Here is a 22,749-nt window from a genome sequence, read left to right as displayed (position 1 = left end):
TGGCCATTTCCTATGACCCCTTTCCTAAAGTGTTGGTGGGGAATGCGGGAAGGCACAGGAGAGGACTCTGCATGGTTCAGTTGGATCACAAGCTCATGTCTAGATCTGTCACTTTAGCCGGGAAGAATGAGGGTCTTTGATTAGGAGACCAAAAAGGCAGATGCACTGACTAGGAATCCTGCCAGAATCACATAATACGTGTGGATATTGTTCTTTATCACTCTGTTTTCTTATCCATAAAATGGGAAATCACTCTCCCTTCAATAGGGTGGTAGTCATGATGAAATGACATTATGTTTGGAAAAGATATAATATAGAACTGAGCAATAAATGATAACTATTAACATTTATTATAATAGTAAAATGAAAATGAAGACTGCTATGTAATAGAAACAGAAACAACCTTCTTTTCTTGATCTAGACAGGTATCTTTTGCTTGTCTTGTTAACCCACCTCCCTCTCCCCAAGGAAAGAGCAAATTTAAAGAGCAGAGACCCATGACTTTCAGTCCTCATGTTTCCATGACAACAACTAACACAGAGAAAGGAAAGAAACTAACATATATTAAGCATTATGCATTTTAGTAGAGACCTTGACAAGTGATCTACTTAAATGCGCCAAACACAGCAACTTGCTCAGAGCAGTCATTTGATAGCTATTTGTTCAATAAGTGCAAATTGATTGATGTTATACATCTGGCATAAGGTAACTTCTTAAAAGTTCAAGACGAAGCAGAACACATTGTATTGTATTACAAGTAGTAGCAACTCTTTGATATTTCACATTAAAAAAAGAACTTTCATCAGGTTTCTCTAAATTCTTTTGAAAGGAAATTTTGTCCTAATAGAAAGCATAATCTGGGCCACCTGGAAATTTGAATTCCAGAGTCTTATGTCTACCATTACAGTTTCAGTGAGGACACTGCACTTAGGACTATACTAAGGCTTGTGCCTGGGGATTAATATTCTGAAAAAGCAATCAAATCGAACAATCAAATTCAATAATGATTTGTTGAAATGGGAAATTTCAGACTCATCAATGCAGTGAAATAATGTACATATGCTTCTCAGAGTTATTTGCCCTCATCTTTGAGAGTTGCTTTGGCTTAGTCCATCAGCACTTCTGACCTGTTTATTGGGATTTCTCATGCTTTTTTCTCTTATAATATTGGGGAGTTTGTGGTGCTTGGAGATCCCAGAAAGACAAGAATATTTTCAGACAGAAAAAGCTGAGATGCAGCTGAATTTAAACACATGTATAATGCTAGTTCCAACATCTGAGTGCAAGTCATGAATGGAGAAGTGATGACTAAATAGGTAGATGAAAATAGTGATATAAATGTACCTCCTAGGATTCCTCCTCTGGAATAAAACCGGGACTGTACTCCATAGTGGGGTTAACATATTGCAATGGGGGAAACAAGAACCTCATACTGCTTTCTCCTATGGCCCTACTTTTTCCTTGTCATAGCTTTATTCCTATTTATTTGCACACTAGACATGTCACCCATTTAAAGAATTAGGCTGCTGGGTTGGAATCCTTGCTTTGCCAGTTGGCTTCTGCATGAGCTTTGCCAAGTTGCTCAATATCTCTGTACTTCAGTTTCTTCATATATAAATTGAGGAGATGAGTATTTTCGTGGAGGGTTGTTGAAGGAATTGAATGACATACTAAAGGTAAAGTTATAGATCAGTGATTGTCCCATAGTATGTGTTCTATAAATAACAGTTGATATATCACTATAATGCAGCATGTGTTTGACGATTGAATCAATCAAGAGCTGTGCCAATTGGAAAAAATTGGTATTACCTACAAAGATCAACAAGGCTGTAAGGCTGTGCCATGGTGCTGATCCTTAAAGAATGGGTGGGTTTCCAGGCAAAGAAAAGAAAAGAATATCACAAATAGTAGGAAGAGGTAGCTGAACAAAGTAGTCCAAAATGGCTAGATCCCAGTGTTCCAGGAAGAAGATGGTAGGAACATATATTCTACTTCCTTAAATACAATTGGAGCTGCAGTCCCCACATTTAGAAACAAATCATGTTTTCAGAAGAGATATCTTGGTTTGAACATTCGACTTCTCTCTTGACACATGGTAAATTGTTTATGTGTTTGAGTCTCCTACCTGATCATAACACCTTAAGCTCTGAGACCATGACTTAGTCATTTGTATCTCCACAACAGTGCCTAGCGAAGTGCTGGGAATACAGTCATTGTTCAATAAATACTTGGTGAAGGAGTTAAGGAATCACTGACTCAATGAGTATTCATTTTGAAGACTGTATACATAACAATTTTCTGTGACAGGTGAGGGTTAGAAGATACTTAGTTCTGATCTTATCATATATATCTTAGACATCACATTTCAGTATATGTTTAGAAAGAAAAGCCAATCTCATTGACTAGAGATTCCATGGTAATGAGAGCTATTGTCCGGATGCTCATGTTTTAAAAGCGACCAGTAATTGTAACTCAATCAAAAATGAAAATCTCTTGCTTCCCTGGTGGCGCAGTGGTTGAGAGTCCACCTGCCGATGCAGGGGACACGGGTTCGTGCCCCGGTCTGGGAAGATCCCACATGCCGCGGAGCAGCTGGGCTCATGAGCCATGGCCACTGAGCCTGCGCGTCTGGAGCCTGTGCTCCTCCGCAGCGGAAAAGGCCACGGCAGTGAGAGGCCCGTGTACCGCAAAAAAAAAAAAAAAAAAAAGAAAGAAAATCTCTGAATTGGGAGGTGATCTTTGGAAGCACTGGTAGAGGAATAGAGAAGTGAGACAGGGAAGGAAAGGAAACCAAAAAGTGAGTGATAATGAGCAGGTTACCACTGTGTGAAACTTGGCCTCAATCCCTCCCGCTGGGGATCTCTGAGTGAATAGAGCAAGACTCAGATTCACCCTACCTGAGGGGTGAGGAACGTGGAGTATTTATCTACCAGTTTATGTCAGTCTCAGATGAGGCTGCTCCTGGAGGTGTTAACTCTGTAGCACTCCCACCTGTCCAGCATGCAAGACAAATATGCTTCATGTACCCAGAGAACATTTTAAGGCAGAGCTGCGGGGATTTCAGGGGATTGCAATGGAGGCCATATGCTGAGGGCGTATGGACACTTCCTTTGCTATGGCCTACCATAGCCCATACTTTGCACTACCCAGATTCACTCATGTTGCAGGTTAAGTTCATTCTGTCCTTTCACTGATTATTTTAGGAGGTCACTTGTCACAATTCCACAAGAGAGAGAAAGAAAGAAAGAGAGAACTTAAAAGAGGAGGCCTATAGTCTCAACTGTTGTAGTTAATCTTGAAACCATAATCGATATTTGTTGTTTCCCTCCTTTATTACCTCCATGCGCTCAACCAAACTGCTTCTCGTCTAGGTTCATCGTGTGGTGCAATAACTCAGCCTTTTATCCCTGAGAGAATGAGTCCCTGGTTACTTGTCCTCATTAAGATATTGTTGCTGCCATTGCCCTTTTGTTTCTCACCAGGGACGCATCAACAGACAGGCCAGTGAGTTGTACGATTTCCAGACATATTTCTCCCTGCTCCATTATTTGGCAGCAACCCTATGTCCTCCTCATAATCAGGATGAATTACCCCTGTCTGTATAGTAACTGCCTTCTCTGACTGCTGGCCTGTGGGCATAAGAGTCAAGAAGAATCAGGCAGCAGCTGAAGCTGTAGATTTACTGTGTGCCCTGGTAGACATATCAAGGCTTCTAACTCTGCAGAACTGGAAGTTGTAAAAAGGAGAAGGCCACTTTCTTTTTCTTTTTAATTTACTTTATTGAAGTATAGTTGATTTATAATGTTGTGTTGATTTCTGCTGTATAGCAAAGTGATTCCATTATACATATATAATACATACACATCTTTTTTCATATTCTTTTCCATTATGGTTTATCATAGGATATTGAATATAGTTCCCTGGGCTATACAGTAGGACAGGAAGCCCATTTGCTTAAGTGGATTATTTAAAGAGCTAGTGGGAGGCTTCATTCCTACTTCCACCTTTCGATGCTAGCTATTCAGGACTCAGCACTACATATACTAACATCATTTAATAGTACAACCACATCTTGAACCTTAACCATGTAGGGTGTCATTCCCAGCAAAACACAACAACATATTTACAATCTCAAACCTGGTCTACAGAGAACAGTCACCACTGAGCTTCTCACTGAAGCTGCCATACCTCTCTGGGGACATCCTTTATTGCTTTAGTGAAAGGAGTGTCTTCTGGACTCTCCTGGGAAACATAATCAACCTGTAGTTTCTCTGACATTACAGAATAAATGCGTTATAACATGCCCACCTCTCTGAGACGTTGGTACTCTTCTCCAGTGCTTTGCCAAGGTAGTTCTGGCAACTTCACATCATTTATTTTAGGCCAACATCCTTTCCAAGCTTCAAGGAGCTATTCCAGTAGCACATTGGGATCAGCTCCAGGTATACTTGCCAGAATGTTAAAAATTAACTCATGAAAGAGTGCTCTCACAGAAATAACGATCTGGTCTTACATTCTGTCCTCCTTGATCTAGCATCTCAAAACCAATTCTTCTGAATGTTTTCCAGACTCCTACTAGCATTTATTAGCCAGGTTCTGTAGTTCACTTGATTAATCATCCATTTCATCCTACAACAGAGATCATACTTTTCCACTCAAGTCATACTGAGACTTGATCCTAATTATTTGTCCAGAAGCAATGAGGGGAGGTGGGAGCAGAGCTTGAGAAGGGAAATATCACTATATAAAACATCCTACTGAGGTGAGGCTTTAACAGGGTAATTGACTGTTCTCCAACTGGAAAGGGTAAGGGGCTCTTTTTCTGGAGCAGAGTTTCAGAAGATTCTCTGGGTTCAAGACTCTTAAGAGCATCTACCCAAATATCTCTTCCAATGTTTCAGGGTCTGACTCTTTCCCTATAAAGATCCTGATCATAGTGGAGAAGACTTGCTAGCTCTGTGAATTCGGCCTCCTTTATAACTCTACTTTTCCTAAAATTAAATCTTAGGCCCAATTTTCAGCATGGTCTATCCTGTAGCTGAAGGAAACGAAGGTCATTTTGATTGTTGCTTGGAGGTCTTTAAACTTTCACACCAAATCTTGAGTTGAGTGTTGGCTGACCCAAGTCTGTAATTTTTTTCCCTATGGAGTTTTATGGAAGTTAACTCTGCAATCTCATGTCTTTCAAATACAAGAGCAATAGGATTTTACTTCCGTCTGTATTCTATCCCAATCCAACTCATGAGAGTCTTAGTAATTATGGTGCTATAGCCTGCCAGGGATTAGCTCCCCTACATTATAAACCAGCAAGGGGGTCCCTGCTACCACCTGGTAGTGAATCATTCAGTTCACACGCTGGTATTGAGGATCTGCTTCCTAAACCACCTCTGTCCCAACTAACTTAGGTGAGGTTTGGGTTCCCATATAAGACCCTGAAACAGGATTTGAGTGAAAGTAGTTTATTTGGAAAGTGACCTAGGAAGCACCAGTAGAGGAGTGGGGAAGTGAGGAAAGAAGGAAATGAAGCCAGTAAAGGATGCAGCAGGTGGGAAGATTTCCCCTGTGGGAACCAAGGACTATTAGTACCACTGGGGTTGTCTAAGAGGCTGCAAAGAGCATGCCTCAAAACTGATCTTCCCAAGAGACAAAGAACCTAAGGTATTCATCCCCCAGTCCCTGCTGTCATTGGTTTTGGGCTGCTCTGGAGACATTAACTCACTGGCCTGCCTGCCTCATGCGTCAAGGGCTCCAGAGGCCAGAGAATGCCTTTAGGGAAAGGGTCACAAAGACAAATAATGGGAAGTTGTGTGGTTGGTACTTATGGAAACAATGACTGCCAAGATAATATGGGGAGGACACCCAAAAACATCAGTTACAAACCTCCTGTGAGTGCATTATGAATATTAATGAAAAATAGTGCCTTTAAACAGTAGTAGCTACCTGCAGCATACCTGCACCACAGCCATTGTGTAAAGCAAGATATCACCATGCATAGTTTAGTTGTTTCTCTATATGTTGATTAGCTTGGCACTTTTCCTGACCAGACTATATGAGGATATATTCCTCTGCTTAACCAAAAATGTGTATATGTACTGCTTGCTTTCCTGCCCTAAATGCCAATGTGAACTGTAGATATAGATGCTTTGGATTCATCTCTGTTTTTTTTTTTTTTTTCGGTACACGGCCCTCTCACTGTTGTGGCCTCTCCTGTTGCGGAGCACAGGCTCCGGATGCGCAGGTTCAGTGGCCATGGCTCACGGGCCCAGCCGCTCCACGGCATGTGGGATCTTCCCAGACCAGGGCATGAACCAGTGTCCCCTGCATCGGCAGGTGGACTCTCAACCACTGCACCACCAGGGAAGCCCTCATCTCTGTTTTAATAGTACCATTCCTTTGAGTGCATATTTCGCATCTCTTTTTTGAAATTAAATTTTAGAAATGGGTCTTGAGAACTATGGACACACAGTCAACAAAAAAGTTTAGAATACTAAGAAACTTAAAGCACTGGCAGAAATAAGGAAACAGCATCTTTTAATGTTTTATTTTCACTTGTGAAAATATATATAATATGTATTACACGCACAGAAGAGTCCCACAGCTTGAGTCAGAGAAAGCTAAAAGAAAGGCACATACCAGGGGCAGCCTTTTCATAAAGTTTTCAGTTAAACCAACATTCAGGGCATGGCAAGGGACAATAAAAGCAACAAAAGCACAAGAGGCCTGTGTACATGACTCTGAAGAGCTAAATCAGAGACAACTTTAGGTCTGTTGAGAATGGAGGTCATCTCTGGAGAAAATACTGTTTCTACTTAGTAGGCCTGTCAGACCAGCAGAGGATGTACTGAAATCTGAACAAAGACACCAGGGGGCAAAGTGAAAGCCAATGCTTAACTTGACAGCTAGCCTGTTCTTCTCCCCCTTCTCTTTCAGACCTGAGGCCTTGGCTGACTCAAAGAAACAAATAACCGGGCTGACTCTGGCCCTGCACAATTATGGTCAGCTACAAGACAGAATTTTGTAACAGACTAAATATTTTAAAAGCTTGTAAACACTGTGCTGATGCTGAGAAAAACATGAAAAGAACATTTGCTATTTCTCTTAGAGGAAAGATACAGGCATAGATCTTTGGCTTGCCCCAGGTGTATCCCTATCCTGATATTTGCCCAAAATGGTAGGAACTGAGACACAATTCATGAGATGATTGGATCACTTCCATCATATGCCAGCACAGGAGCCTACTAAGATTTAGCACAGCTGGAGCAGCTGACAACCCTGGGAGATGTGAGATGGGGCTTCACGATGTCAGGCTGAATGGATTCCATCAGGTCACACTCGTTCGCAAGTATATGTTTCACCAGGCATCTGGAAGCTTCATCAATGTTGATATTTTCCTAAGGGGAGAAAACAGCTCTTATTATTCAATATTCTACAATGATGCTATGGCAGAGATGTATATGAGACAAAAGGGCAGTATTTAAATATCTCTTCCTAAACCCTTTCTATTCCCTTCACTCTCATTTATTACCTCTAAGAACTTTACTCTTTAGTCCTTCACAAAAGTAAAATATGTATTTGTTTTGTCACTTAGGAGGAATAGTGTTTGGTGGGTTCACTTAGTAGACTGAATTTAAATTAGAGGGCAATTTTCTTATTTTTACATACTCTTACATTGTAGCATAATATTGTAGAAGACACAGTAAGTCTTCAATCTAAATTAGGTTCATAATTGCACTCTGCCACATACTACCTTTGTGACCTTGATATGAAATAAGAATAATAAGACACCTCTTGAAGCAGTCATTAGTGGTTTCACAAGTACTTCTGGCTCTCTGCCTTCCAGTCAAATGGTAGGAGTGCCCTGCTCTGACCTCTTTGAAGTTAGGCATGGACACGTGACTTTCATGGGACAATGAAACGGGAGGATAAATGATGTGTCTCACTTTCACTTTCGTGTAGAAGCAATAAGAGACAATGCTCAATTCACCATGTTCTTTTCTCCCTGCTTCTGCAAACATGGAAAGCACAGAGATGGAAATTCTCTTGGCCTAAGTCTATGAATGAGGTTCAAAAAGAGCCAAGTATCCTATGATGATTCATGAAGGATGAATGAGAATTATGACTTTAAGCCACTGAGATTTGGGGTTGTTCATTACGGTGACATTACTTAGACAATCCAGGTGGACATAACTCTTCAAAGAAAAATATGAAATCAGACATATCAATCTAGTTTCAAGAATGAACTAAGCTTCAACTTGGAGAAAATATGGAGCAAACCTTTGAATCTAAAATATATTGTTTCATTCTTGGGAACCCATTCCATGGCAATAAAAGCATTTGTGCCTCAGGAAAGATGTACAAGAATGTTTATTGTAGAAATTTTCATAACCAATAAAAAAGAAAAAAGAAGAGAAAGAAAAGAGAAAAACTGGAAAACCTGAGGACGCTTATGAACAGGAATGGAATACACACAACATGGAATATTATGCAATAGCAGAACATGGATGGACCTTGAAAACATCATGCTAAGTGAAAGAAGCCAGTCATGAAGGGCCACATATTGTACGATTCATTTACATGAAATGTCCAAAATAGGCAAATCCAAGGAGACAGAAAACAGATTGTTGGTGGTTGGCTAGGGCCGGGTGGGGAGAGTGATTGTAGAGAATTGGAATGATTGCTAGTAGATGCAGGGTGGGTGGCGTTTCTTTTTGGAGTGATGAAAATGTTCTAAAATTGGTTGTGGTGATGCTTGCACAACTCTGGATATACTAAAAACCACTGGAATTTACACCTTAAAGGGGTGAATTATACGGCATGTGAATTACATCTCAATAGCGTTATAGGAAAAGAATGAGATTACTGGGTCAAATATATATATATATATAGTTTATTCAGTAACTATAGATTAAGTTGCCTTTTCTCTGCTAGTCAGAAAACAGAAATACAGAATATTTACTACTAATATACTAAACAAAAAACCTTGATCTCTTGTAAATTCAGATTTGACTGTCTTTATCACAATTTGTAGAATTTCTCTGATGTGTCTCCTTATATTCAATGGAAAGAGAGAAGGACATTTTTGTCAAATTGTTTTGCTCCAAGGCCTTGTTGTCCAATGTGAAGTATAACTACTTATACCTAATTTTTGTATGTATGTCAGCGTTGCTGATATATTTTGAGATCATTGCATGAAGTCATATTACATGGAAAATGTATTGCATGAAATCATATTACATGGAAAATGTAAGAGGTAGTGATGTTTTCCAAATGGTATCTATGGCTAATGCAATTAGGTGTAAATATTCATTAGCACATTTCCGATCATTCAAGCCCAACCCTGAGCTCACTTGCTACGAAAGCTTAAGGTAACTTTTCAAGTTCCAGAAACAACAAACCTCTCCCATTTACAGAGCTTTAATAAAGATTCCTCTGAGGGTTTCTAAATCTAAAACAAGGTGAAGTTCTGGTTGCTTTTTTGTTTGTTTGTGATGTTGTTGTTACTCGTTTTTATACCAGACCAGAATTCACATCTCTGAGCTTCCCTTTCCTCATCTATATGACGTTCTCGATGAGAATAGTTATCTAATAAAAAATTGCTTTTCTTTATGGGATGCAGGGGTTATTGGTGTTTTCACAGTGCTGGGCACTTCATATACATAATCTTATTTAAACCCATTTAAAGCCCTATAAGACAGGGATTAGTTTTTTGTTCTTATTTATTCTGTTGTTATTGTTGGGGTAGAGGTGAGCGTGACCTCTCTCCCTTCAGCTGAAGTATCTGCCTCATGCCATGGAAACCAGTCCATAGAGAGCAGCCATCCTTCTGCCCTCTTCCCATTGCTCATGCTCACCATGCCTTCTGTCACTCTTCTTCTTCCTAGTATCAGGCCCAGGGATCACATTTAAACTACCTGCTCCCAGGAAGTAATCTGACGTAGGCAGAGTCTGGATCTTTGGGACAGACCCAGGTCAATGCTTGGCTCTCGGGTCCAGCCACTTGTTTACGTGATCCGTTAGAAGCCTGGCCCATGGTCCTCAACTGCCTCTTATTCAAGGAAAGTGGGGAAGTGTAGCCTCACTTAGCCTCCCAGGCCTTGGCCTCTAGGGCCAGCACATCTCACTAAAGAAGCTCTACATTTGGGTGGTCTGAAGGTGCTTTCCTAGCCATTAATAAACATATACTTTGATTCTCTTTTGGCTATTGCTTGTGTGTTGGGGAACGAGCAACAATATCCCACCCCAAATACCAAACACAGGATATCATCGTAGCTGTTTACAGGTAAGAAAACTTAAGTTTAGAGAGATTAAGAGACTTCCGCCACAAAAGCATGCAGCAGATGGGTTTGAGGGCCAGAACTCACACCCAGGTGTTTCTGACATCAAAGCCTGGCTCTTACCAAGCTATATTCCTTTTCAAGACTGTTTTGAAAATCAAGTGCAATAACAAATAAAAGTTCTTACTACAGGGTTAGACCCAGTGGGTGCAAAATAAATCTTAGTCCCCTTCTCTTTCATAAAGCAAGTTTTAAGCATCAAAAAGGGCCTTCCTTCACATACCAGTTAGATTTGACAGTAGTATATTTAATACCTCCACTCAAATATTAACATCATAGTTAAATAGGGTTTTCTTTCATTAATGTACAAATTGGCAAAATCTACTAACAAAGAGGGTGAAGTGTGGAGAAATGAATGAAAATCCATTATCATTATGAGAAAAACAACTAAAACCTAAGCCCAATTAGTGGCAGCCTAGCAGGAACATTTTAGTAAAAGATAAGATGATGCTGGTGAAATTGTGACCTTTAACCCACTGAGTAAAGGCTGGCTGGTGTTAGGACTAAGGCAGGAGATTATGCAGGATGCGATTCTGGACCAAGGAAACCATCAGAACCAAAGAGTGGCTGTACCTGCTTTTAGATTTTATATAGGAACAGGGTAGCAGTCCATGATGACTGAGTCACAGTCATTCAATTAATATTATTTAGAGTCCCACTAAGTATGAGGCATACAAAGATAAAGAGGTTAAAATAAGCTCTGTCCTTGACTGAGCTTATACTAGCAAGGTAAACAGCAGAGGTATAAGGTTGGAAAGGGCACCTGGAGCCAGGTTACTGTAGAGCCTTCAATGCTAAGTTGGCCAGATAGAGTCACTGAGGATTTTTTGCAACTGAAGTGTCAATAAACACAATCTGATACTAGACAAAACTATATGGACCCTTAGCACTCTTTTTAATTACTTAATCTTTCAGTGAGCACTTAGGAAATTTCTATCATGTGCACCGTGGTGCTGGTTGCCATGGTATACCTATTTCAGATTGGAACCTTCAAGAGGAAGCCAGGAAGAGGAGCAAGTACTTATATTGATCACATGCTTTCTACAAAAGGGTACAATGTATAGTGTCTAGAGGACAGGTCTGAAGCCAACCTCTAATCTCAGCTCCCACTTTCTGCTTGTGTGACCTTGGGAAAACTGTTTCAACCACTCCACTCCACACCTTAATTTCCTCCTCTGTAAACAGGGAATCAAGAGATCTACTTTATAGGCCATTTAAAGTTAATGCATGTTAATATTTAGAACATGTGAGACACTTAGGACAGTGAAGGGGATAGGGCATACATTCAATAAATGTTATCCACATATTCTCCTCATTTAATTATCAGGAGAGCATGATAATGTGTGTATTCTATTCCTTCACTTTGCAGCTGAAGAAACATATTGAGTAGGCATAAGTGGCTGGTCCCAAGACACACACTGGTAAGTGGCAGGGCCAGGTGTGAGTCCAGGGAGAACAGTAAACACTAATATTTGCCGTGACCTTTACTATATACCCACTACAAAAAGGCAAGATGTATAGTGTTTAGGGCACATGCTTGGAGCCCCTTATCTCAAGTCCCCCTAAATATTTCCCCCAAATAAATAAAGGAACACAGCCTGGGCAGGGTGTGTGTGTTTCCAGCATTAAAAGGGTAAGAAAGGGCTTCCCTGGTGGCACAGTGGTTGAGAGTCCGCCTGCAATGCGGGGGACACGGGTTCGTGCCCCGGTCCGGGAAGATCCCACATACTGCGGAGCGGCTGGGCCCGTGAGCCATGGCCGCTGAGCCTGCACGTCCGGAGCCTGTGCTCCGCAACGGGAGAGGCCACAACAGTGAGAGGCCCACGTACCGCAAAAAAAAAAAAAAAAAAAAAAAAAAAGGGTAAGAAGTTGCAGTCAGGGCCTCAGGCAAGGCTACTGTGCATTGCTGGTCCTTCTGTCTTTCTGTACACTGCTGAAGTCACAGCCAAGACTTAGGCTAGGAGAAGGAATAGCAATAACTATTAATAACAGAACTAACGTCCCTCTCCCCTTCTGTGCAAAGTGAGCATGAATAATCAAACCCTGCCTGATAAAACTATAGGTTTGGACCTTTTGGGCAATTAGATTCCAATATAATTGATTGTCCTACTTGGCAGCCAAGCAGACACAGCCAAGCCCATATTTTCTAGGTGACTGTTAAGAAGCAGAGCTGCTGGTACAAGTGCAAAATACTACCTGGGTATTTTTATTGATGTTTATTCTAGAGAGCTATAACAACACCTCCAGGAGCATCTTTTGCTGTAAAGGTAAATCATACATCCTATGGCTTTCAAGACACGTACACTTAGACTGAATCTGACTGTGATTTATTTACATATTTGCAATATGACAAGATGGTCTATTGTGCTGACTACTTTAGGTTGATGTGTGCTCATCTTTATGTCTCTGCTCTGAATCTTTTAATTTATATCAGTAAGCATGCCTGAGAAATAAGCTTAAAATGCCTAACAAAGCATTTTAGTAAAAACAAATGGTAGCAACTACCAGAGTATTATTGTGTCTACTCCCAGCTGGGCATATAGCAGGTGCTTTACTTATGAGATATTGTTCACACCCAATCCTCACGAAAATCTATTTAAGAACTAACAGCCATATTTTAAAGGTAAGGAAACTTCAACCTTTAACAAGGTTGAGTAACTTAACCAGAGCGGAACAAGATCTTGGTCAATCTGTCATTCCAACCAAGAGCGCCCTAACTGCACTTTCTATTCTGCTCCCATACCTTACATGACCATACCTCCAAGGATCAAAACAGATATTAAAATAGTTTTATTTCTAAATCAGTAGTTCTCAGTCCTGGCTGCATATTCAAGTCACTTGGAGAGTTCAAAAAAATCTATTACCAGGACCCTCATCCCAGACATTGGTCTTGGATGAGGCCCAGCATAAGCATTTTTTAAAAGATCTTCCACTTCTTTAAAATGTACATCCAATAAAAAAAATGAAATAATGCCATTTGCAGCAACATGGATGGACCTAGAGATTGTCATACTGAGTGAAGCAAGTCAGACAGAGAAAGACAAATATCATATGATATCACCTATATGTGGAATCTAAAAAAATGGTACAAATGAACTTATTTACAAAACAGGAATAGAGTCACAGATGTAGAAAACAATCTTACGGTTACCAGGGGGGAAAGGGGTGCTGAGGGATAAATTGGGAGATTGGGATTGACATATACACACTACTGTATATAACATAGATAACTATTAAGGACCTACTGTATAGCACAGGGAACTCTACTCAATACTATGACCTATATGGAAAATGTCTAAAGAAGAGTGAGTATGTGTATATGTATAACTGATTCACCATGCTGTACAGCAGAAACTAACAGAACATTTTAAATCAACTATACTCCAATAAAATTTTTTTAAAATGTGCATCCAGATTTGAGACACACTCATATAATTAAGAATGCCTTGAAAGATGCTCCTTTTTGTTTCAATTGTGAACTCTCCGGAAATAACATTTAATACAGTGATTTTAAGCTGTGGTGATTCTGATCTTCCCAGAGAAGAAGGCATATAAATCTATCTGAGGTCTTGTGTACGTGTCAGTTTTTTAATTAGCTCTTCAGAACATCTGTCTGGTGGCAAATTATTTAATCTCTGACCCCTGGTGCCAGACAGCAAAAACATCCTAGCAGAAAACCTTCACATCTGCCTAGTTAGAAGCTGGCAGAGCATTCATCCTCCCGTAATCTTTCCAAAGACATCAACCTCCAACATAACACCAAGTGTACCAGAAGCTCTGAGGTTAGGGCACTAAATTCCTCAGCGCTGTGAAATTTTAATTAGAGAAGGTGGCCCACTAGATAATAACACTGGTGTAAGAAGTCTCACACAGAACAGGTGTTTTGAAAATACTTTCTCTAAGAAGATTCAGCACTCGTTTATGGAGCACATAAGTGCCAAACCTTTTGCTAGCTCTCATTTACTGTAGTTCAAGTCTAATGTGGGGCAAGCACAGTGAACACCTTTATTTTTGTCTGCATGGTACTTTTTTCCTCCCGTATCCCCCATATCACTCCTCCTTTCCTTTGGGTAACTGCTTCCTCCCATTGGCAATCATGAGCTTCTACTGGGGCTCCTCCAAACTGAGTCCTATATCTCAGACATTGTTCTCAGAAGTTGGCACTTCATTTAATCTTCAAAATAAAGCCAAGGTGGGAGGTACTGCCCTTATTTGACAGAACAGGAAAGTGAGGTTCAGAGAAGCTAATGACAGACTCAAGGTCTCAGCGAGAGTAAGGGGAAAAATAGGGCTCCCAATCCAATCCTCAAAGGTTCTATATTTTCTCTTCCTCTTCTCCTTGCTGATGTCTTAGAGTCTCTGGCCAACAGTTGGTAAGTGCCCAAGCGAAGGTCTACCTAAATCCAGAGCCCATGGTTTTGCACTTTGTCACACTTCTCCATGAAAGGAAGACAGACATGGAGAGTGTGATTCAGACAAACCAGGTCCTAATCCTGTCCTATTATCTGAAAGCTACCAGACTTCAGTCTATCTAATGGGCACTAGGAAGGAATGATGGAGCCATATTGTATCTGATTTCAATGCAGGATAGAGAGTCCCATTGTCAGCATGGAGATATGGGAAGGAAGAGGAAAGTTCACAAAATCAACTCCAAAGACTGTGTCGCTCTGACAATGCCTCCCCCATCCCCACCATCGCCCTAGCTCAGCCCCTGTCCTTTACACACTAGATGTCAAAGTCCATCTCACACCCTCTTTTCCCCCTCTTCTCTACAGTCCCAGGGCCACCTACCTTAAACCTCTCTTCCCTTATCTCCTCCTCACCACTCTAGCAGCATCTGGAACCCCACTTCAGCCGTAGAGCATCTCCAAACTTAGAGAGAACCACCCAATATTAAAGAGGGAGGGAAATTAGACATCACTAATTCAACCTGCTATCTTTGATGCATCAGGAAATTAAGGCAACAGAGAAGGAAAGTGACTTGCCTAGCATCACATAGGCTACCTCTTAGTTCCTGCTGCTTGCACAATGCTTTGCTTCTAGAAACATTATCTCTTCTGAGTAGCCATCTCTCAGCAGTCTGAAATGTATCTTCAGTGCCCCCTGGCACTTTGTACCCACCTGGCACTTACCATTGACTCATAACTGCCTGTTGTCATTATGTTGGTGTTCCTGGTTCCCAGTACAGAGCCTAGTGTAATAAGAGAACTCTAAACAATGTTACCAAAATTAGCTGATACCTGTTGATAACTTTTTATAGGCCAGGTACCTTTTAAGTACTTTAACTGTATTAACTAAGTCAATCCTCATGAAAACTCAGGTGAAGAAACTGAGGTATAGAAAGGTTAAAATTTTTTCCCAGGGCTACATAGCCAGCAAGTCAAACTTTTGGCACCTGATTCTCTAGCCCATGCTCAGCCACTACTATGATCCCAGAAAGTTCCAGAACTCTTAAATGACAAAGCAAGACTCAAGCCCAGAGCCCCTGGTCTTATCCTACTGTGTCATACTCCTCTCTATAAATGTTTGCTGAAGAAATGAAGACTGAAGTCTCATCTCAAAAAGAGAGTAAAGAATAAACATAAGCGTAAAAACTATCATTTAGCCTGATTTAATAAACCCTATTAATAAAGACAAAAGCCTTCAGTCAAAATACTTTCTCATTCATCAGTTTGAGAAGATAAATGGCCCACTAGACACAAAATGTTAATAGTAATAATTGCTGACATTTACTGTACACTTACCATGGAAATTTCACTCAGGTCCTATGCATGTACACTTCATATATAAATATCTCATTAACCTTAGTACACCATGGGAAGTGGGTATACTATTAACCTATTTTACAGATGAGAAAACTGAAACACATATAGGATAAGTTACTTAGCCACAGTAATGGCTGGACTTAATTCAAAGTCATATTTATAGAATGCTAACTATGAGAAGAAAGTATGCTTTACAATTCATTTCTACTGTGATTAAATGTTTTCATTCTGACACCTCTATGTGCCAAATCCAAGAACTGAGACTAGAACATTGCTGTCCCAGGAAGTAATGGAAAGAGAATGAGCTTTGGAGTCAAGCTTTGAAACTCGGTTGCCACTTACTGCAGGACCAAGGGCAAGTCCAAATCCTGAGACTTAACCTGCTTAATCTGTAAAATGAGGTTAATGACAACTACACTTCACAGGGTATGTGTTAGAATTAAATGTTACACACAGATGAAGCACCTAGACATTACATATACATCCTCAGATGAATACATGCTCCCTTCTTGTGTCTGCTTCTCTTCACCTTCTCCCTTTAAGTCATTCTTTAGTGATCACCTCTCATAAGAAGTTGCCTCTAACTCCCCCAGACTGCGACAAAAGCACCACTCTATTCGGGAATCTATCACTGGTCAATATGTAACAGCTTGTTTGTCTGTATCTTCACAGCACAGGGGGCTACTGGGGGTCTTACTGCTGTGGCCTAGTGTCTAGCACAGTGCCTGCATGCAGTAGGCACCTGGAATATACTGGGTAAATGAATGAACAAATGAACAAATGAATGAATGAATGGATGGATGAACCAATCAATGAGGCCCTCAGAAGAGTAACAAGTTCAGGTTTCAACCTAAAAATAATTTCAGGGCTTCCCTGGTGGCGCAGTGGTTGGGAGTCCGCCTGCCGATGCAGGGGACACGGGTTTGTGCCCCGGTCCGGGAGGATCCCACATGCCGCGGAGCAGCTGGGCCCGTGAGCCATGGCCGCTGGGCTTGCACGTCCGGAGCCTGTGCTCCACAACGGGAGAGGCCACAACAGTGAGAGGCCCGCGTACCGCAAAAAAAAAAAATAATAAATAATAATGATAATAATAATAATTTCAGATGTGGGTGATTTCTGTAGGGAGTGAAACGGAAAACATATTCACAACAGAATTTACTTCACAAGTCAAACTGCCTGTTCTTATCTTGTTTTCCAGTTATGATTTGACACCATTCTTTTTAGGTAAAACGAAGGAAGACTGACTGAACCAGTTTATAAAAATTGAGCTGAACTGCTAAAGGCTTTGCAATTGAGTGGACCTACGTTGGAGTACTGATTTCACTCTTTTAAAAATAATTCTTCATATCTTGTTGCTTCAAAAATGATTTTAGGTGACCTGTGCTTTTTAATAACTAGATGAACTTAGACAAATGCTTAATTTTTCTGGGCCTCACCTACAATTTAGAGAGAATAACACCCACTTGACAGAATTACCAAGATTAGAAATATCTCATTTGGGGCAAAAGTAGAAGCTGAGTAACATTATGTATTTTTATGACTATATTATACATAATTATTTTAATATCATCTTTTCCTCTTAAGAACTTTATGAAACTGAATGAAAGGTCAATTCTAGCTTAACGACTTCATTAGTTTTTTTTTTCTTTATATATGATCCTTTTTTCCAAGCCCTCAACTAACTTTTTAGTAGAGAGTTTGAAATCATTGCTTTTCCAGATAGTACTGTTGACCAAAAAGTTGAGAATTATGTTGTATTTGTGGACAAAACTGAAGCCTGGGACACAGCCTCTTGGATAGCTCTGAGGCACTGTTCTGAAGAGGTAAAGGAGGAGCCTGGATACATGGGAATTTTTGCAACAAAGATCAAGTAGTCAGACCATCAAAAGATTACTGTTAGTTAAAGAAAACCAGATATCTCAAGGTAAGGAATTTAGCATTTTTCTATGTATGGGAAGATGCAAGGGTCTGGGCTCACTGAAATCATTCCTTTGATATGCATCTCAGCTATCTGGGGCCAGTATCCTGTGCTTTCTCATCCTGAGTCTCCTCAGGGTGGACAGTCAGGGGCGGCTGCAGCGTCTGACTGCTAGATGGGGGGTGTCCTTTTTCTATCCTGAAGTCCCTCGGGGCTCACCGTCCGGGCAGCTGTAATGTGATGGTTTGATGGCTGCAACATCCTTTGTTTACTGATATGGTAGGCAACATTCTGCCACCGTTATAATGATATCTTGGGTGCAAACATATAGAAACAAGAACTATGAGTAAAATTGAATGTGTTGATAAAACTAAACAAATTCATCTTTTAATCACCTTTTTGTATTTAGAATGTCATGATGCTAGCTAGCTACCAGAACTCTGGCCCCAACCCTAGAATCCATGTCTTCTCCTCCCTACTAACACCTGTTGTCTAACTCTTAAATTCCACAGTCACATATCAAGTCATTCTTAGCCTGGGCAACCTCCCTGAAGCAGTAGTTAGCACGTGGTAAATAATTTTCTTCTCCCTGATGTGGAATAACACTATACTTTTCTTCATTCTACAAACTTGTAATAGGAAAAAAAAGAGGAGATACATCAATCTGAAGTTCCTATCGTGTAATATTGAAATATCATGTAACTAAATGAAATAATTCATTATTCAGCAAATAATCATTGAGCACTTTCCCTGGACCAGGCACTTTTCATCAAAGTCTTTACACTCTGCGTTTTCATACACTGTGGAGTCAGCCATGCTGTGATTATCTTATTAGCTCAGACCTTTTCTACCTCTGCTTTAAGATGATGATGGTGATATCCTCCTTTCTCACAATCACTCTGACATTTCACCTTGAGTCAGGCCCTGTGTATTCTCTTCTCTGATCACATGCCTCCATTTTCTTCCCATGGCAATTGTCCCCCATATTCCTGCCAAACTGTCTCCTGACTACTCTCATTAAAGTGTAGTGATGGCCATACCTCATCTCCACTCCTAGCTCAAAAAACTTTGCTGCCTCACCTTGCCTACTCAGAATCAATGCAGACCACTACACTGAGGGCCAATCAGCACGGCCACAACTTAACTCTCCTCCCTCATCTCCATTGGCTGTCCTTACTTGGCTAGGTTCCAGCCGAACTAAGCCTCAGGCCATCCCCTCAATGTGCGTTGCTTGGGGTATTCTTACTCCATCTCTATCTCAGGTCTTCTGCCCATCCAGAGCAAACACATCTCACTTGGAGGTATTCAGCTGCTGACATCTACCTGATTCACTGGGATTTCATTTGAATCCTGCTTTGAATTTTTGGATGAAACTCAGGTACATTCCCCAGTTTTAGAATCTGTTAGTCAATTTGAAATTTTACTGTTTGTATATTTCTTTATTGAAGAGGAAAGGTGCAATAGAAAGACTCAGAACTATCCCAGCTCTGCCAGTCCTAACTGGGTAACCTCAGGGAAGTCACCATAACCTCTCTCTGAGCCTCAGTTTCTTTACCTATAATCTGTGATAAAAATAATGCCAACTTCACAAGGTTGTTGTGAATGTGTATAAAATGAGATGAGATATTTAAAAGCACTCAGCAATAGCGTAGGCATACGATAGGCCCTGAAAAGAAAATACAACACTCAGGAAATAAAACAACATTGCATATTATTAAAGTTTTATATGGGAATGTTTGGAGGGACAAACATCCTTCTTTGTTAGAGTACGATATCTCATAGCAGGTTCTGAAGTTTCATAAGGTAGTACAGGAAAAAAAGAAAAGCATCTATGGTTAAATAATTTTAGGAATGTTAAGTTAAAAATAATTCAAAATGTTTCTTTATCACAGTTAAAAATAATTCAAAATGTTTCTTGAATTAAAAATAATTCAAGATGTTTCTTATCAAAACGTTTCTTTATCTCAGAATCCTAGACAGTCGCAGAATGCGGTACGTGATGGAACTTTTTGCATTAAATGGAGAGGAACTTTAGCATCATGGGGGTTGGACATGAAGGAAACCAAAGTAACAGGGCAGAACTGGGAGCAGAAGAGAAAGACCTGCAACAGTAACACGTCAGTCAAGAAAAGGCAGGTTCATGTTGGGTGGGGAGGCTTGGCGAGAAGCAAGCTCTTCCCCTTTCCACCTCCCATCTCCAAGCAGAGAATGAGTGTGCAGTGTTTCATAAACTTATCTGATCACAGCACACTGATCTCATGCTCTGTCTCACAGGGCTGGTGTTCCTCTTTGCACAGTTCGGCAACTTTTGATCAGGAGCAGTGGTAGGATAAATGGGAGTGGTGTGGATGGCAGTTGTGGAGGTGGGTGGAGAGAGACACTTATTAACTGATTTAGTCTCATACTTGTGGATTTCTTTACTCCTTACCTAGGTACTGCTATCTCCATTTTTGCCTTTTTCCATTTTTCTGAGCCTCGCCTGAAATGAAGTACATGTGTTTTTTTGTTTTGTTTTCTTTTGTTTTTTAACATGACTTTAACAGAGCAGAGTGAGATCATGCTCATAACCAAGTTGTAACCAAAGAGCCTGGCTGGTAATGACAAGGTCCTGAGATTATCCCCTCAGGCGAGTCTTCTCTGACCAATGCTCCACCCCAACCTGAGCTGGGTAGGGTTGGGAAGCTCTCTTAGGTGCTTCCATAGCCATTTCCTATAGTAACTTTAATCATGCATGATGGCAATGATTTCTAGAAATTTACCTTCTCACCAGACAGTAAAATTCTTGAAATCAGAAGTGGCACTTTTATGCACTTGGAATATTACCAGCTGTTGATACAGGGCCTATTGGCATGTACGTGCTCAACAAGTAACTTATGAATGAACTGGCTGGTAAAAGGGAAAGAAAAATCACAAAAACACAAAAATCACAAAACACACATTGTAAGCTGCTCTATTATAGGGATATCTATTATAGGGCAGTTCCCTTAAACTCAGGACAGCTTTAGACAGAGAATTAAGGGACCTGAGTCCTAGCCTTGATGTTGCTACAAATTAGCTCAGTCATTATAAACAGATCAAGTCTTCTCTCTGACTCAGTTTCATCAGGAGCAGAAGGATAGAATTTATACTCTGCCTTTTTCCAAACAGGACTGAAGGTGACTCTTGAGACTATCTCCAGCTCTTGACTAATGTAGTTAAACTCATGAGAGTCCTGAGAATAATGCTCTTTTAATAAGAAAGGTTTCTCACATTGAAAGTTTAAATATGAGGCATTTATTTAACTAGTCATTTACTAGAACGAGTATGCTCCATCTACATGATTAGCTATAAGTTTTTGGTTGCAAAAATCAGAAACTCATTGAATTGCCTAGGTCCTCTGAAGGGTAGCTCCCAGTAGTAACAGAATTGCTAAAAGATTAAGGCCACACCAAGAACCTAGGAAATGAAATTAGACTCTGAAGCACCATCAGGTCAGCTTCATTTTCTCTATCTGCCCAGCAGCTTTCTGCATATAAAAAGGGAGATAGCTGCCAGCAGCCTCTGGGCTTACATCCTCACAGCTTTGTCAGCCAAGAGAAATGGCCTCCTACCCTCAAACTCAGTTGGAGGAATCCTGCGGAAGAACGCTAATAAGTTTGGCTTCAGTCACGTGTTCAAGCTTGAGACTAAAGCAACTCTTGAGTCCAGGAGAGAAGCAATACTAGAAGGGACCCCATTTAGGTCATGTAGACACTATTGGCCAACTTCTGTGATTTCAGAGACAGAATACGTAGGAGATGGAAACTTACATTCGGACAACCTTTAGGGAGAGCTGAAGGGGAATGGTGGGAGTAAGAGCAGAAAACTGGCCAGGGCGGAATCATTGCAAAAATCAGGAAACCCTCAGTGGTATTTACTGTTATCGTTTTATGGACATTTGCAATCATCTACAACAATGCAGATATATGCATTAACATTTTAGACAGGTACAAGCAATGATTTATAAAAGGAATAGAAAAATACTTTTCCACAAAGTTGTGCATTATCAAACAGATATATATCTAGTGGCATCTGATAACTTCAACATATGCAGAATAAGTGGACAATTGAGGCTCTTATATTGGACATACAAAAAGAGAAATGCAAAGTTGAACCATAAATGACCTAACAAGAAGTACCTCTTCAGAAAAGCATAAAGTAGGTGCTTAATAATTTTTTCTGGAAATAAAAGGGAACAAAAGAGGCTTCTCAGAGCTTAAAACTTAACCTCAGTTCTGATTTTCTATTTTTTTAATAGAATTCTACTGAATTAAATAGATTCAAAAGGACAATAACTTTTCCAGATAAAGGATGTTTCTGGTTCAAATGTAAACTTTAAAAATATTGACTTTGTTCCTGAGAACTACTTAAGATGTATTACATGCTTTCTTGCATCATAAAATATTATTCTGAAGACAATTTAGCTCTTTTTGCTGACCTGAGTACCTTTTACTTTTTTTTCTTCCTCCTCCCACTGGCATTATGTATATGTAGCTATAGGTCTGTAGCTAATAAGCCAATTCTATGGGTTGACACTTTAAGGATAAATATGGCTTAAAAGGAATAGGATGGAATTCTTTTTAATATATACACATTTCTGATTAGAAAGGAAACAGATAAAATGCTAAAAAGTGAAATCAATTGGTGGCTTGATTACAGATCATTTTAATCTTCTATTTTATAATTCTGGTTAAAGTTCTTCATAAGGAGTATG

General features: G+C 40.2%; 1 protein-coding gene across 1 annotated transcript in view; it reads right to left on the bottom strand.

Moving 5' to 3' along the window:
• Positions 1 to 6,514: 6,514 nt before the first annotated feature.
• The window catches only part of RAB38 (RAB38, member RAS oncogene family), a gene marked incomplete at its 5' end in the record, with an annotated part of 62,610 nt that continues 46,375 nt past the window's right edge, over positions 6,515 to 22,749 (bottom strand). The window contains one exon of the mRNA XM_079708514.1: positions 6,515 to 7,391. Coding sequence (XP_079564640.1) covers positions 7,239 to 7,391 — 153 coding nt within the window. The 3' untranslated portion in view covers positions 6,515 to 7,238. The remainder of the gene's footprint in view (positions 7,392 to 22,749) is intronic.

Source organism: Hyperoodon ampullatus (genome assembly GCF_949752795.1).
Source record: "Hyperoodon ampullatus genome assembly, chromosome: 7".
Lineage (NCBI taxonomy): Eukaryota > Metazoa > Chordata > Mammalia > Artiodactyla > Ziphiidae > Hyperoodon > Hyperoodon ampullatus.
The sequence above is the reverse complement of the archived record's forward strand: the minus strand, read 5'-3'. Positions and strand labels throughout refer to the sequence as shown.